At 32.5% G+C, this 17,619-nt stretch overlaps 2 protein-coding genes and 1 non-coding gene across 3 annotated transcripts; all 3 read left to right on the forward strand.

The window, feature by feature from the left end:
- Positions 1–823: 823 nt before the first annotated feature.
- LOC144843316 (organic cation transporter protein-like) lies at positions 824–10,817 on the forward strand. Its single transcript, XM_078700109.1, has 10 exons — positions 824–1,247; positions 4,328–4,431; positions 5,588–5,742; positions 6,643–6,811; positions 7,235–7,364; positions 7,941–8,026; positions 8,541–8,749; positions 9,604–9,712; positions 10,054–10,263; positions 10,745–10,817. The coding sequence occupies exons 1-10, from the start codon at positions 837–839 to the stop codon at positions 10,815–10,817; spliced, it is 1,656 nt and encodes a 551-aa protein (XP_078556235.1). The 5' UTR covers positions 824–836.
- Positions 10,818–11,952: 1,135 nt separating this feature from the next.
- Positions 11,953–12,024, forward strand: Trnad-auc (transfer RNA aspartic acid (anticodon AUC)). The gene has a single exon. It is a non-coding gene; the product is annotated as a tRNA-Asp (tRNA).
- Positions 12,025–15,782: 3,758 nt separating this feature from the next.
- On the forward strand, positions 15,783–17,292 carry LOC144843317 (DNA oxidative demethylase ALKBH2-like). Its single transcript, XM_078700110.1, has 3 exons — positions 15,783–16,148; positions 16,414–16,556; positions 16,884–17,292. Exons 1-3 carry the CDS (start codon positions 15,783–15,785, stop codon positions 17,179–17,181), a joined length of 807 nt encoding a protein of 268 aa, XP_078556236.1. The 3' UTR covers positions 17,182–17,292.
- Positions 17,293–17,619: the final 327 nt, after the last annotated feature.

The following is a 17,619-nucleotide window of genomic DNA, read 5'->3' on the forward strand; positions in this document are numbered from 1 at the left end:
GTAAATAGGTCTATACTGTATTCATTTCTGCAACAGATTTTTATTTTATAATACGGTCGCGTTTAGTCTGAACTACGCGCGATTTTATGAAATTTTCAATACAGCACTAGTTTATAATATCAAAATGGTCAACTTTCTACAGAGCTTTACCATTTAAAATGCACACAATAAATGTCCTAAAACGTTGCCGGCCATTTTGAGCATTTCAAATTATCATTTCATTGTCAGTCTTGTTAGCGTCACGCTCGTATTATGCACGGCCTACAAAACATACTTAACGAGGCCATTTTTTATGAAATAAAACGAAACACGACATGTAATTTAAACAAATAATTCGTGCGATTACAGCGCCTCAGATGCCAAAAGGTGACAATAAAAATTATAGATGTACAATTTTTTTCCGATTAGTTGTTCCGAAAAATCATCATATTGCAAACTTATTTTTAGGATAGAGGATAATAATCATATTTCCATCACCGCATTTATAGGTTCTATACAGCGATTTAGCTTAAACTTGGTAAAAAGAATAACACATGACGTCTTATAGTATAATTCAAGCTTAACAGACACATACTGGAACGCCCACTCACTGGAAATATTAATAAAACAAACAATAACTACTACAAACTTGTGGATCAAGTCTAGCGAATCACCTAACCGTACAATGTACACACGCAACAATAGTGGACTAATCGTACACAGCATAAAGTTTTATTAGCTGCTGGTCTAACTTATAAAATGATGATGGCTTCCAATTGGCAGTGCAGTGCAGTCCTCTCCTACTCCAGAGTTTTATTCATTTTATAGTCACATTGATATCAACTTCGTTTTACAATATGGATTTTGACGATGTTCTAAAACTTCTTGGCGACTTCGGTCGATATCAGAAGCGACAGTATGCCATGGTTTGCCTAATCGTCATTCCTGTTGCAATACATAGCCTATCGCATGTGTTTATCTCCGCTAAAACAGATCACTGGTGTGTCGTACCGGAGTTACAAAACTTTAATTGTACAAACAGTGATTCAGTCGAAAGGGAAGCATGTATCAAAATAAAACAAAACTTAGCAAGACCTAAAGATGATGTAAATACAATACCAAACGAAGCACAATGCTGGATGTATACGAGCGAAGACATCACGGAAGCACTTTTTACAAACAACGTATCTCGAGAACTTGACATTACATTGTGTACAAATGGATGGGAATACGATACCTCTCAGTACAAGTCAACTATCATCCAAGAGGTAAGTCAAATATAGGTAGTCACGTAAACATCTAAAATAGTCCCATGCTATATGATACCGTAATATTGGTAAAAGTCTCAAAACTATCTTGCTTCAGCACTAGTGGAATGAGGTGAAGAAACCATTTCACCACCACTAACCACTGGAATCGCATTGGCTCGAACCAGTGTATTGAGCTTCGAACAATTATTTTATATTTTATATAATTAATTTCAAGCTGGAACTTTGACAAATTTTTATTTAATTTCCGGTCAACTAAAGGTCCAATTCTATAGATGTTTTGACCTTGGCCCTAGCATAGCTCAGTCGCGCTATACGTGTCTTCTATTGAAAATCGTCGCCCACCATGGTCTTAGTGTATTTCAAATTAATATGCTGTTTTATATATTTTAATACAATTAATCGAAATCGTAATTGGTTGCTAATAAAGGTTCAAATGTTTCTCAAATACGAACCCCTATAAGAATTATACGCGTTTGTTTCTTTTTGTAATACAAGTTCCTAGAGACACCGTGTCGAACCAGGAAGATACCTCTCCGAACAATGGTTAGAGAGAACATTATCTAGTACAAACCCATCCTTTAACTACAAAATTATCACAGAATTGGCGTTTTGTTGAGAAAAATATTCCAGTGAGGGTTAAATGTTGACATTATTGTATGAGAGAATTTTAAGAGATATTGTACGCGTTGATGTTATAGCTGAATGGCATACGGTGGTAGAAATTCACACTTTTCTGATTGTTGATCAATATGACAGTTTGTCTTTCTGTGTGGTACTGCAAGGACTGTATTATGGGGCTGGGAACAGGATTGCTGGGACAGAATCTCCACTCACGCTCACGGAGGTTCAACTGTATTATAACCATTTAAAAAAAGAAATGATTTGATGGTCACTTTATCATGCACGATTGAGTGTGATGCTTTCCGTGTTACACTTTGTAGTATAGGATAAGTATAAATTGCAACGTTATATTGTCAGTACAGTATTATACAATAACATCTTTCATGAAATGTTTATTAAAATGAATGAGTCCATGACTCTAATTGTTATGATGGTAGGCCAAATGGTATGAAATTTATAGGAATTAAAATTAGGCCAAAAAAATGTCAATAATGTGTCAATATATTTGTTAAAATATCGAATAATAGTCATAAACTTGGCGCATACTGCGTTACTTACAAAACAAGACATTTCAATTCCTTATAAATGCTTTGTGAGTATAAATAATGCCGGCGCCATCCATTGAACTTAAATTACCACAACTCCAAACATTTCGTTTTAAATTCAAATGACACAAAAAAAGACCCGAACCCATCTTAAAATTATGCTGTATCAACCCTTTTTAATCAGGTAATCTTTAAAGAGTTGTTAGATAGTACATCAAATTTAATTTAGGTTTACCGAAAACCAAACTAAGTGGGTCAGGGTTATCAAATCTACGGTCGCCTGTAAGTGTCACGGCAACTTTTAAAAAATATCACGGCAATTTACAAAAAAAGCCACAGCAATTTAAAAAAAGCCGCAGCAATTTTAAAAAAAGCCACGGCAACTTTAATATAAAACATCACGGCAACTTAAAAATAAAACACATCATTTCAACAAAAATACCACGGCAACTTAAAAATGAAACACCCTGGCTTTTAAAAAAAATTGCCGTGGTTTATTTTGTAAATTGCCGTATATTTTTTGAAAGTTGCCGTGACGCTTAAAGGCCACCCTACACGCCACGATCGAAAGTGTATTCAATGAGTGTTCGCTCTACTTATAATGACGTCCTAATGATTGTGGTGGTGATTTTTCCCCCTTTGTTTGTTATTACGTTGGTAGGTGACATTGTTAGAGCTCATGAAGACACTGAATACAATTTCAAAGTAGCCTACTGCACATAATATATAATCGTAAAGAGCAAAATGATGCATGTGATACGATTATAACGAGTCACACAAATCAAAGTTAACTAAACGAATACCATGCACAGTTGTAGAATCACTAGTCCATAAGAAATTCGGCGAATCTCGGTTCGCCTGAGAAGCTGGTTCATCCTGAATCTGGACGTTGACTAGATCATTATCAATAATATAACTTTCCAGGGCAACCTATATAGTGCTTTCGAAGCTGGAAATGGGGTATCACGACATGTCCACCATCGTATTTGGTAGGCCTACTTGTGAAATGTTAATTTACTAAGAGCATGGATAGAATACTTATTTTCTCCATTCTAGGAGAAAGTGGAGCTCTATAGCATTCCTGGTAGTGTAATCGGTCTAATTGCACATATTTAGTTCAGACAGGAGGTGGCGCCAGTTGTGAAGTAACTCATCCAGGGATTCTCTACGTGCAAATTATTGCAATTGAAATACTGCAATTTTGGCAATTCTTCAGTAAGATTTCTCTTTCGATACGTCTCTCTCTTTCGGACAATTTACTTCAACATAGCGGCGGTATGACGACCAAGTACAGAGATCACGTCTAGCATGAGTTGGCTGTGGACGCTAATACATTATAATAAATCGTGATACACAAACTCCGGAAATCCCAATGGTTTATGTTATGATTATAATACATACTCTCTAACGCAACTAAATAAGGGTTACAGTTTATACAATTTAATATTATTCCCCTTTGTAATCTAAGTGTATGTTGTTGTGCACTTTAACAAAGAATTACTTTTTGCTGTGGTTAGGAAAGACGACGATCGGCACAAAATAAGTAAAATACTAATGCCTTATTCAGAATGTTTGAATAAATAAAATACGAAAGTTGAAAGATAATTACAAGAAAGAGATAATAAACATATATAAGGATCATTTATTATTAATATTTTGTTTGTATATGCTGTACAGCTTACTGCATGTTTATTAAATCATTTAAAGTATCAAATTTTGTAATGAAAATGTATAAACAAGAAGGTTACCATATTATTACAAAACAGTGTTTAACGACGTCGATATTACGGTGGCCTGTAATTGCCGTGGCTTTTTTTGTAAATTGCCCTGACATTACTATTAACATTTCTTTTAGTTTATCATTTGTAAACCATTATCTTGATTTTACCAGTTTTTGTTTTTTAATTTCAGTTTGATCTTGTCTGTGAAAAGGCCGCAAAGCCATCGCTTTCACAGTCAATTTTTTTTGTTGGAACACTAGTTGGTTCACTTGTTTTTGGAGCTTTAGCGGACAAGTAAGTATTTTGGCATTTCCTAACTGAACAGACGACCGGCGACGTATTGGTCTGTCTGTTGTTTTTAAATGTTAGGGTATATGTAGTTAGTAGATTTTGATGAATGGTCTTACTTTTGTATTATCATTGCGAAATTCATATGTCAAATTTATTTGCAACTAAACGCTTATATAGAACATTCCAATTATTTATTGTTTTGTGTTGTTATATCAAATGATAAATCCTTGTTGGTGCTATGAGCTAAACAACGAATGTTGTAACCGTACACATAATTCCATTGAATTGCTCTATAATCAAAATCACAGTTCTCATATGTCACTCTTCCGTGACTTAAAAACCTCAAATATCTTTGACATAAACAAATTACAGACATCCCTTTTCATGTATCGACTTAACAATAAAAAGAATTCTTTCTAAAGAATAATGAGCTGCACAGCTAAAATACCCGAAATGTAAATATGTCCAATCTAACTCAGCCGAAACTTTCTAAAATCAATCATTCAACAGGACCCGTACTATGGGACTCCCTTAACAAGTTTAGTTACTTGACCATACTTTCATCACATTTAAATACAAATTCAAAAATACCTAATATCACAATAAAACCCATATTTTAACTCAGCTTTTACCCTTTGTCTTTAGTGTATGTACCGTCTGTAACCCCTCTTTGTTCCTGTATATTGATCCACATTTTACTAATAATGTTTTTCTTGATGGAACCAATATAAAAGCTCTTTGAGCTTATTTGGTCCATTAGACACAATGACAAAACTATTTACTGTATTATGTTTATCATACTTATAAATATTGCTTTGTTCGAATAAAAGGAACTTTTTAAACATTAAACCGGTTTAAAATAAAAATTGGTAACAATCTGAAACAATATGATACAATGGAACTACATCAGACCATTGGTGCTGATAATGGAGCAATACAACAAAAGTAAAGTAAAACTCTTGACTAATTGATTTGTTAAAATTATTTTACATAATATGATATTTTAGCTATAACGCTAATTTAGAAAATGACTCTTTGAGTAATTCAATGTATTCACCAAAGTTCCGCACTGCATCTTGTTTGATAAATGACACTGTATTTGGGATTATGATTTATTACATGATACAAATATGCATTTTTGTTTTAATTTTCTTCATAGGTTTGGTAGGAAACCTGTTTTGTTTTTAGCTGTAGGCTTACAGTGTGGCTCTGGAATATTAACTTCCTTTGTGAAATCGTTTGCTGCTTACACGGCGTTGCGATTCATCACGGCGGCAGCAAACATTGCTGTTTTCATCACTGCCTTTGTTATAGGTAGGGTATTATATATAGATATGCATAATCTTCGCTCAGTGCAGACCACCTAATTATATTATATATATTAATTATTTAGATAATTATGGTAGATTGAGTTTATTGTATTTCCAACAAAGATCGACACAATAACATATTGAAATAGTAGCTTGAGGCTAAACATTGCTCTGCCTTACTTTTCTTTAGTCGATGTCTTTCGCGAACGACAACAACAATAGTTTTACATTACATTCATGTGAATAATGGATGAACAAATCACCTTGTTTGGTCCTATCATTAATCAAGTGCTTCACTCGTCCAGTGCCCACCTTAACCAGATGAGACGCATAAACCAATACGTCTGAACAGGGGCTGCCATAAGTGTCAGCAGTAATGATTTCAAATGCCTAATAGAACCAAGCTTCATATATACATTATATACACCACCCGATATTCCCAGATTTTTAATCTTTTCAAAGCTCTAACCGGACCAAACGTTGCTTAACTTCGGCGACCTGGCGAGAACCAATGTTAACGTGGTAAAGCCGTATGCCTACATTCATTATGCTTTAACGCTGACGAAAAATATAATTATAAACAATAGTTACTTTATTCCCGGAGCTACCCTTTAAAAGTTTAATGTAAGTATACTAAATGCCAATTTACACAAACAATCGTTAACGGTAAGCGGTAAGCGGAAAACAAAAATAGCCTATATAGAATCATGTTATTTCGTATGACCTTATACAAAACAAGGAGCGATTGAGTGGAAACCCGCTCATGATAGATACAAATTCTACCTGGGACAAGCACAAGTTTTCCACCTATCACTAACCGCTCGAATCGTCTGTATAAATTGCCCTTAAACTGTACTAATACACTATAATAATGGTAATCATTGTTTATATCGATTCTCTTTAGGTACTGAGACTGTCGGTGTTTCAAAACGAACATATGCTGGACTTGTTATCGAATTCTTCTTTGCATTTGGTCTAATAATCATGGCAGGACTTGCATACTTTATCCGTGAATGGCGAACTTTACAGCTTGTGGCTAGTGTACCTGGGCTATTATATTTTCTTTATATACCGTAAGAGAAAGTTACAACACTGTATAAATACCGTAACACTTTTTGTATATTTTATTTTATTGTTTTATTCTCAAATATTCAAGTCCATAACAGGAGTTTTGCCTTTCCTTTGTAATTATTATAAATAATACAACAAAAAGAGCGAAAGTAAATTGTAGTGATTAACATTTTTTTTCCATTCATTTATTTGGCACTTTGACCAGTGTAATGGTAAAACATGTATGAAAATGTTAAAAGCTATCAAATACGCTAAATTAACAAATACATTATGTTTTGTTAAACTAAAATAGGGCCTATGTTTTAACATTATAGGCCTAATAGAAAATTATTTTAGTTTTTTTAACGAAACAATAATTAATGCATTCGCTTAAATTCTTGACCGAAATTACTCTCTTTAAATACAAATGATCTTTCTTTTTCAAGATTTTTCCCAGAATCAGCACGGTGGTTGATTTCTCAAAAAAGATATGATGAAGCAAAGAAGATAACTGAGAAGGCAGCAACTGTAAACAACGTTAATTTGCCAACAGATTTTCACTTTTCTGAACACACTGTACGTATAATAGTTATTACATATAATCAGGAATATGAAACGTTATCGAATATTTCTTAATTTAAAAACAATGATTGTTTATAATATTGAAAATTTCCAGTAATAATAATATTCATTCACATACAAGATACAAAATGTTTTTATTTGTTTTTCCTGATGGTAAAACAATTACAATATATACAGAGGTTTCAACAACGAACGGATTTAAAGAAGCATAGAGACATTACAAACCACCAGAGTTGAATACTGTTTTAATTTATAAACGGTAAAGATGTATATGTATCTTATTCCGTATCTTTTTAAAAGTCAACATGGGCACATTTATCTTATTTTCTTGGTTCTGGTATTCCTTGATAGACAAATGATACAAATATGAAGACAATAAAAATGTATACACCTACACACGAAACAAGGGTATTTCATTAAGTTATCAACAGCACAAGAAATGTATGTTTCCTTAAATGAAAACGCACCTTTCTATTTTGAGGTAAGCTTCTTAGATATTTTGACTAGGATGTAATTATTTTTAAGTTATAACATTTCTTCTATTCACTTGCTGAACTTTTATATTTTCAGGGTAAACCATCTTCACTCATGTCGTTTCTTGATTTATTTAGACCATGGCCAGTTTGTAAGCGAACATTTAATGTTATGTTATGCTGGTAAGTTATGCTTATAGTATGTTTTTCCTGATGTGTACGGCTTTTTTTTAGGAAACACTAAACGTCTACACAAGCAAACTTTTCATTTTGTTTACTGCATGGTGACAAAAACTTAAGGAACCTCAGGAAACTTCTGAAAAATAAAAGTTTGTCTCCACTTCCCTAAAGCATATTCTACACTAGCATAATTTACTTAACAATTTGAAGATGTTTTTGTGCCTGTTGGACACTAGTTACTGGAGGCTTTTGGCGACCTAACTTCTGCAAACTAAATAGTTTTTTCAGAACAGACATTGGAAAACTTCCTTTGTCAAACTCGAAATTGGCAAACTAAAGCTGTCTAATACCTTAGCATCTACCATTGTTTGGAGAAGTTTGTTTGCCTGCTGTTACTGGAGTCTGTCATTTTGCAGGCCTTCTTCAAACTTCTTCAAACGATGGTAACGATCAATACCGTGACTATTTTTAATAATAATAATAATTGTTTAAATATTTAAATATTGTTTTTTTTTAGGATTGCTGTTAATATCTCTTACTTTGGCCTCTCTCTGAGTACTTCTGATTTTGGCGTTAATCATTACATATCTTTTCTTGTATCTGGTGCTACCGAGATACCAGCCTATGCATTGAGTATTGTAGCTCTGGACTATTTTGGACGCAGACGATCTTTATCAGCAACATTGTTACTCGGTGGCGTTGCTTGTTTACTGACTATTTTTATTCGTAAGTAAAAACAACACCAATAATGATAATAATAAAAGAATTTATAATGCCTAAAGCTGCAGTACATACATGTATAAAACCATTTATGTTAAAGAATGAATTCCATAAAGGTCTACGACAACTAGTGATACTAAGGTAATTAAACTGTTTGTTTAAAGGATTTGGTATTTGCTTCCATAGTCTAGGAAAGGAAACAAATACAGAATTAGCTTTCGAAAGTATTACCTTTCGAATTCCAACGTAAAAGCTTACCCGGACACCTTTCAGTAGTTTTAATATACTACATTATTATAAGAATGAGGAAAGTAACATTTCAGCACATTAAGTCTATGTAATTTAAACAAATCACCAAAAGATAATAATTCTAGCACTTTCAATCTATACAAATAAGATGTGTCCCAGGAACCTTTCTAAACATCATTATCCTTGTAGCTTTCCTTTGTATACGTTCTATTCTATTAATCAACTTCTCAAATGGTGCCCACATTGAAGATCTTGTTGTACGCGGTAAACTTTTCCATAACATTCTCCAGCTGTCCAAAGTCTGATGGAACTCTAAGCAGTATAGTATCATCTGATGATCTAAGTGAGCGAGCTGGTTAATAGGATACAAGATTCTACTCAAATAATAATTTTGAGCAATATTCTGTAGTGCTTTAAATGTGGTTATGAGTAATTCATACTTAATCCTGCGATGAACTGGTAGCCAATGAAAAAGATCTATGAATTAAAAGTTCGTCTTAATTATTGGTGATTCGTACTAGATTTTTTATGAATAAATATAGTAAGGCATCACTGTGTTTTGTTTTTACCAATAATTGACTTTGTAATATATTTTTTATTTTGTTGAAAAGCAATGGGAATAGGACGACTGACAGTAGCGATGGTAGGAAAGTTTGGAGTAACCGCTGCATTCGGTATTATATTTTTCTATACTGCAGAGCTCTATCCAACTAATATACGGTTAGAAATATTTTCTTCTATTTAGTGTTTATATCTAGTCTAGTTCAATTTAAAAAAAGTTAAAAACTGTGTTAAACGAGCAACTGTTCTAATAATTGTAATTGTATATTCGACGTCATGAGGTGTAGACTTGAAGCACATCATCTTTTTACTCCCCTATTCAACTCATAAAGAAGAAAACAATGATTCTCGCCATCATTTTTATTTTGGCATTGTTATAATCTAGTTCTTTTTTATTGTAATGTTGATATGTTCTTCTTTCCATAATGATGATGATGTAATGATATGATATGAATGTATCTTTGTCAAACTAACAGACTGCTTTATTCATTTGGCAATAGGTCAGTTGCTGTTGGTATTTGTTCAACATCTGGTCGGATTGGAGCCATCCTATCACCATATATCCTCCACCTGTCAAAGTATTGGGCACCACTTGCAATGTTAACATTCAGTGTATTAGCCATTTCATCTGGAGTACTTGTTTTACTTTTACCCGAAACTGCCAATAGAAAGTTACCAGATACAATGGATGAAGTCACACAACTTAGAATGTAAGGGTTTGTTTGCAAATGTTTCAAAATTTGCATTCATAATGTACAAATATACCGCAGTCATTGAAACATAATGGGTTTAATAAGATGTCTAATCTATCAGGGCACGAATTATGATTATTATGTGTAATTTTTTGTTTTGTGTAATTATAAAGTTAATATTTGCATCAATTGTTGTCAAAGCTAGTAACAGCATGTTGCTTTGGTAGGTCTGTGTGTGTGTGGTTTATCTTCTTTCTAAGTTTACAGCTTCGTTTCGATCAGGGAAGACGTGTATAGACGTATGCCTATGTTACTGGAATACGATCACTTTTGAATATCATGGTCTGAACAAACATGTTAAAACGTAAAATAGCTATTTTAGTTTAAACTAACCATCCGTACCTTGGGTGTATTTGTATAATTTCTTTCACTTCATTTTCTACACTTTTTAATGTCCATTAATATTAATTAATATTAACGTTTTATAATTTATTTTCAGATCTGTGACAAAATTATCGTCAGCAGAATTAGGAGAAAAAGAAGCTATGACACAAACAACATTGATATCATGAGAAAGGTTACACCGACGTACCATGATTGACTTCCGTAAAAACGTGAAAAAACAGCAGTTCCCAAAAAGAAAATCCAGTCTCCTGTGGCTTGCTCATAAAAGCAATTGGGGTGATAAGGTTTATTAAATACTCAACGCTCTTACACTCTGTTTTAATCAACATTATGATGTTAATTTGTATCAGTACTTCTAGGTATTCTATAGAATATATCCAAAAAAATTAATGAAAATCCATATAATAGGTTTAATTTAAACGCATTTCATCAACTTGTAAGTATTTCACATGATTTAAATTTAGACTTGTTTTTAGCGTTATTTAATTTTCTAAAAAGGAGAATTGATGCCTATTCTAATGGAATAACATGATAATAGGCAGCAATTCGCCTTTTTAGAAAATTAAATTTCAAATTTAAAAAAATGTACGCATATTTAGAGTATTGGAAAAGATAATCAAATTAGCCAATTATTGCCTTGCTAATGATTTAATAATACACTGTATAATGGTTATTGATGTACATACTGTATATTTTATTTTAATGTATGGATGATGTTGCATATGACACTTTGTATTAACAGAAAAAGCCATAACATCAAAATATGAAAAGAAACAAAACAAAACATCATTTTTTTTATGATATGTAACAGTGATATACTAATTCTAATTAAGTTATGATGTACTGAAATTGAAATAAAGTTTAGAGAGTGAATCTCACAAAAAGACAAACAACTACAGCCACAATTTGTTTTCTTCCAAAATACTTATAAGTAAGCTTTTAAAACTAATTTGAAGACATCATATTAAATATTGCGAGTTTGAACAATACCATCAAAGCCCCAGTCTCGGTTGAGGCGACTTTTTCTCATTCTCACAGATTTCCTCATCTTTATCGTTTCAAATTAATTAATTAAATTTCAGTATATCACCGGGCGGTTTAGAATTAATGTTCATTGCCTGATGAGTTTATATATATAAAAGTATCTCTTCGGAGATCCCGCCTCGTGAATAAAAATACTGAAAGATGAGGGCGTATCAATTTGATCTCTGGTGCGCGTGCGTACAACTGAGGACTAGTGCCGTACCACGCCGAGAATGTTAAAGAGTCGCTATCCAATCGAGTTTGAACAATACCATCAAAGCCCCAGTGGTCTAATGGTTAGGACATCTGCATATCAAGCAGACGGTCCGAGTTCGAGTCTCGGTTGGGGCGACTTTTTCTCATTCTCACAGATTTCCTCATCCTCATCTTTATCGTTTCAAATTAATTAATTAAATTTCAGTATATCACCGGGCGGTTTAGAATTAATGTTCATTGCCTGATGAGTTTATATATATTAAATAGCCTATATAAATGCGTAAACGTGATTGGTTGAGTACGATGATATTGACTGAGTAATTATCGTGTCCCTGTCATTAAACATATATAAAAATCCAGCAAATTCTCGAGTACGATGATATTGACTGTGTAATTTTCGTGTGGCAACACTCGCGTTTGGCGATAAATAAGTTAACAAAAGTAATAAAAGTCATCTACTGGGACTTGAACTCGCGATGAATTGTCACTCCATCACACGAAACTTGCTTGAAGAAATTAATCAACTAAACTATTTAAACTATTCATACATAGCGCCCTCGCTTAGTTATTAGTCCTCCCTAGATGTGACCTGATAATAATATTATGTATGCTTATTGATGGAAATTATTCTGTTAATTTAAAAGGCCTAGGCCTAAGAGAATATTTTATTGCCTAGGAATTATTAATTAGTAATTATCTGTATATTATTCTTCAGTGGTCTATTGGTTAGGACATCTGCATTTCAAGCAGAAGGTTCCGGGTTCGAATCTCGGTTGGGACAGATTTCCTCATCTTCAAATTAATTAATTAAATTTCAGTATATCACGGTATAGTATTTATTCTGTGCCTGTGATGTTTATAATATATATATATATACTATATATCCCATACTGTACATGTTGACTTTATATTTGCAGTAGAATAAATTAAATTTTATATTAGTTTGTAAAGTGAAAATGTTATTGAATTTATACTGTCATTTTTCGCCAAGGTAAGGTAAACTAGGCAGTCTTATTACTTAGGCTAGCCGACCCATACACTTTGCTACATATTTTATTATAGGAGATGTAATATATAGTTCCTCGAGAAAAATATCATTCCCTCGGGGTTATATTTCACCTCTAAAAAAGTAGGCAATATCTGTATAATATTAAAAATTTGCAGTAGAGCAGAATCAGTGTCGTGAAATAAACCTTTATTTTTAAAAGTAATGCTACAGGAATATTTTGTAGTATAAGATAGGAAATTCATCAAAATTGACTACATAATTATGTAAAATTGAGGCATTTTTCTTTTTAAAAAAAGTATATAAATATAAATCAAAAGAACAATCAATTTGACAAAATACCATTTTATTAAAAATTATTACCCAGTTAAATGTGTGTAAGTCATTGAATCAAAATCAGTAAAATTCCAATCTTATAACATTATGAAAAAGGTGTAGCATCACATTATAATACTTTGTTTTTAGATTGTCAGTGTAAAAAAGTAAGTAAGAATCTGCATCATTGTATATTTATTATATTCCGTTATTTTTCATTTAGTTAGATAAACTTGAAGTTGCAAGATTGAAGGAATTCAATTGAAGTGCTGGTGCAATACAGATATGGTGGAGGAAAATCCTGGCAACCAAAAGTAAACAAGAGGTCAAGCAGGTATTGATTGTAATAGTGTTTTGCCAAATATCTTGCAGGCATCATGCTGTTACCAAACCAAGCCACAGAAGGCTATTTTAACATTTTTAAAGACAATATGAGGCAGCACGTGTCATACAGTATGCTATGGTGCTGAGTCACTAATTAGAATTGATGTGTTGTATGTTTTAGAGGCTGGAAGGTGAGAGAAGATGTAAAGAGACGACATGAGGCAGCACGTGTAATTCAGTATGTTATGATGCATGAGTAACTAATTAGAATTGATGTGTTGTAGGTTTTAGAGGATGGAAGGTGAGAGAAGATGTAAAGAGACGACAGGAGACAGAACGTGTCATACAGTAGGCTATGCTATGAGGCTGAGTCACTAATTAGAATTGATGTGTTGTACGTTTTAGAGGCTGGAAGGTGAGAGAAGATGTAAAGAGACGACATGAGGCAGCATGTGTCATACAGTATGCTATGAGGCTGAGTAACTAATTAGAATTGATGTGTTGTAGGTTTTAGAGGCTGGAAGGTGAGAGAAGATGTAAAGAAATGACATGAGGCAGCACTTGTCATACAGTTTTTATTTTTTTATTTATTCATTTCCCAACCAACAGTAAGCTCATGGTTCACCACTTACAGGAGGGAACACAGACAAAAACGAACATATACAATAAAAAACATTAAACTAAACTACTAACAATGTTACGAAACTTACGGAAATTATCACTAAAGATATCTAACTCAGGGTTTCTTAAAGTAAAATAATTATAAGTTTGACTTAATCTACTAATAAAACCATTTTTTAAAACATTAACTCTACTAAAAGGAATATGAAAAGTAGTATTTCTTCTAAGACGACGACTAGGGACTCTAAGATAAAAGTTACTAACTAAGTTACAGTCAAATAAAGAATTAACACATTTATACAAAAAAACAAGATCAAAAAAGGTTTTACGGGACTCAGGAGATCGGACATGGAAATGAAAGTCAGGATTCTGGTTGTGGCTGATGCGTAAAAAACGATTATGCAGACGCTGAATGCGCGTAGACTGAGTTTTCGAAATAGAATTAAAAATAACAGAACTAAAGTTGAGAATTGGATGGATAATTGAATAATAAAGGTGGATTTTGGTTTTCCTGTCAAAATGTTTACAATTACGCCACATCAGTCCAAGCAGTCTATTGCACTTACCAACAAGATAATCAATATGAAAAGAAAAACAAAGGGAACTATCAATAAAAAAGATCTTTGTGCGATTGCACCCTATTAATGGGATTGTCATTAATTAAATAATTATAAAATAAAATGTTCTTTTTCAAAGTAATAGTTAAGATATTGCACTTTACTGGATTGAGGGACATACCCCATAGAGCTGCCCAAGAACATAATTTGTCCAAGTCCACCTGAAGCCTGTCAGCATCCTCAACACTACCAATAATTTTGTATAGCTTAACATCATCAGCAAACATAATACATCTGGAGTGGGTGAAGCGTTTAGGGATATCATTGACAAAAAGATTGAAAAGGAGAGGACCAAGAATCGATCCCTGAGGGACACCGGAATGAATAGGAAGCCATTTAGAGGATATACCAGTAGAAGATAAGGTACTTCAGACAAAATTACGTAATATCCGCCAGGTGTTTTTATAACAATGGTTAACAATGGGGATAGTATAAGACAATACAATATATCATTTCACTAGAATTGTTATATAGATGGAAGTGAGACAATATAGTTTTTGTAAGATTTGAATTAGTCATAGAGTCAGTAAAGATGCACCTGGTTAATTAAAACTAGTTAATTGAGGTTTTTGATTGATGTATGCCGACATAATCCAAAGACATAAGTTATTTGATCCGGATATTATAACAATGACTAAAACAAAAAGACAAGAATGAATGAAGTTAAATAATAAGTATGTCTTGATTGAACTATACCGACAGGTAATTAACCATCTTCCGGATTTGTTAACAAAGGGAAGAAACACAGGGTGTTTGACATACTAAAGTTTAATGTGTGACGTCATGATGTTAGCTTCACTATTTTTGATGATTTTTGTTTTCCAATGTTTAGTTTTATTTTCATTTAAATTGGTTACGTTTACGAAAAGATTTCTTTGTTTCCTTTTAAAATAAAACAAAAAGGGGGTAAAAGAGAGACGCTACTGACATCATGCATAAATTATTTTATATACAATATTCTGTGTATAAAGTTGTAGTCAAAATAGACATTTCAGTAGATCTCTACCAGAATGAATGCCTATAAACCAACAGTTGGTTTCACTCATTCCAAAAGAAAATCCACAGAATGCAACGTACCTTCTGAAAAGGTAAAGGATGACTACACAAAGGAACCAACAGAGGCACGTAAAAGTAATGAAATAGATTTCACTCGGAAGCTAATCAAATCAGATAAGCAGCAGATGATTTCCCCATATTTTAAGGTTCCAGTGCACAAAATATCGAGAGAAAATTTAGATTGTGATTACATTCAACTTCTTGATAAAAGCTCAGCTGATACTTTGTATAAACAATGTGAGGAAGAGATTGAATATTTTACAGGTGATCTTGCAAAGGTGAAAGTGTTTGGTAGATGGTTTAATATACCTAGAAAACAGGTTAGTTTCTCTTTATTTTTTCTTCATGGTTTCATGACGTTAATGTAGGCTACATACTATTACGTTTAAAAAGATGCATTTTTACATTTTAATTACCGGCCTACCGCACTGTTTTCGTTTTATGCAACAGAATAACAGTTAACCAAGCCTACAGCACTGTTTTCGTTTTATGCAACAGAATATTAACAGTTAACCAGAATCCAACTGATTATAATTGTATATACATAAGAGAAACATTTTTAATAGTATGTTTCAACTCTGACAGGTTTCTTATGGTGATACGGGTTTAACATACACATATTCAGGCAATATAGTGCCAGCCTTGCCATGGCCACCGTTCCTGAAAGATCTTCGAGATTATTTGAAAGAAGTCACAGGGTTCTACTTCAATTTTGTTTTGGTTAACAGGTACATATTTATTATATATCTATATATGTTTATATTTGTTATAATTAAATAATGTAAAGCTTCCTTATGGTTACATTGTTTATACATTTTGTACATTTGATTTATTCTCAATTTTACTCTCAAGATTGTATAATTGAACAATATCAGTAATCAGTCTTTTCGTCAACTATTAGAATCTCTCACTTTTTTTATCTGCACAAAACTGTGTTTAATTATGTTGTATGGTTTATTGTTTTTATACTAAAAAGTTAAGTGCAAAAAGGATATTTATTTTCTAGCTTAAATTACAGTACAATTTTTTTATTTTAATTTATGTTTCTTTACTAGATATGCAGACGGTAATGATTCTATTGGTGAACATAAAGACGATGAGAAAGATATCAACAAATTTAGTTCAATTGCGTCCATTTCATTAGGTCAAACACGATTGTTTAGATTTCGCCATGGTGCTACACGTGGAATGAGACACAAAAGAAGTATTGAACCAGTAAATGTTGATCTTAAACACGGTAGCTTACTATTGATGAATTATCCAACTAACGAGTATTGGTACCATTCGCTGCCTAAAAAACCATCCATCAAACTACCAAGAATAAATCTGACATTTAGAGATATTAAAAGATGAGAAAAGGTCAGGATTACTTTAGAACGCAAATCTTATTAGCAACAATTCATGAACAATTGTTCTAAATGTAATAGTTACATGTATTTGTGTTTTATCAAAATGTAATGGTTACCTAGCATACATTATTATTGGCGGCTGTCAAAAAACTATTTTTAACAATTCATTTCTTGTATCTTCCTTTTTTATTTATTGTAAAAAACTTTGAAATAATTAGTAGCATGGTACAAGGAATCGGCCCGGGAAAAAATAACAACAACTAATTTAATTCTTCTTTTTCTGTTGAATTACTATTATTATGTTTGTGATGTGTATTGCAATAGATTTGTTTAATGAAATAAGTTAATTATGTTTTGACTTAATTTATGTCAGTGTAAATTTGTAAAAGTAGTTTTCCTATTTTAATTCATGGTAAATTTATTTCTTGACTTAATTTAATTT

This window comes from Antedon bifida, chromosome 5 (genome assembly GCF_963402885.1).
Source record: "Antedon bifida chromosome 5, ecAntBifi1.1, whole genome shotgun sequence".
NCBI classification, from domain to species: domain Eukaryota; kingdom Metazoa; phylum Echinodermata; class Crinoidea; order Comatulida; family Antedonidae; genus Antedon; species Antedon bifida.

Bases quoted from the DNA above. Each gene is read 5' to 3' on its own strand.
- LOC144843316 (XM_078700109.1), top strand. From the start codon at position 837: ATGGATTTTGACGATGTTCTAAAACTTCTTGGCGACTTCGGTCGATAT. The intron at 8,027-8,540 runs GTAAGTTATGCT...GTTTTTTTTTAG, and splicing joins TTTAATGTTATGTTATGCTG to GATTGCTGTTAATATCTCTT. The intron at 8,750-9,603 runs GTAAGTAAAAAC...TTTGTTGAAAAG, and splicing joins TTTACTGACTATTTTTATTC to CAATGGGAATAGGACGACTG.
- LOC144843317 (XM_078700110.1), top strand. From the start codon at position 15,783: ATGAATGCCTATAAACCAACAGTTGGTTTCACTCATTCCAAAAGAAAA. The intron at 16,149-16,413 runs GTTAGTTTCTCT...CAACTCTGACAG, and splicing joins TTAATATACCTAGAAAACAG to GTTTCTTATGGTGATACGGG. The intron at 16,557-16,883 runs GTACATATTTAT...TTTCTTTACTAG, and splicing joins AATTTTGTTTTGGTTAACAG to ATATGCAGACGGTAATGATT.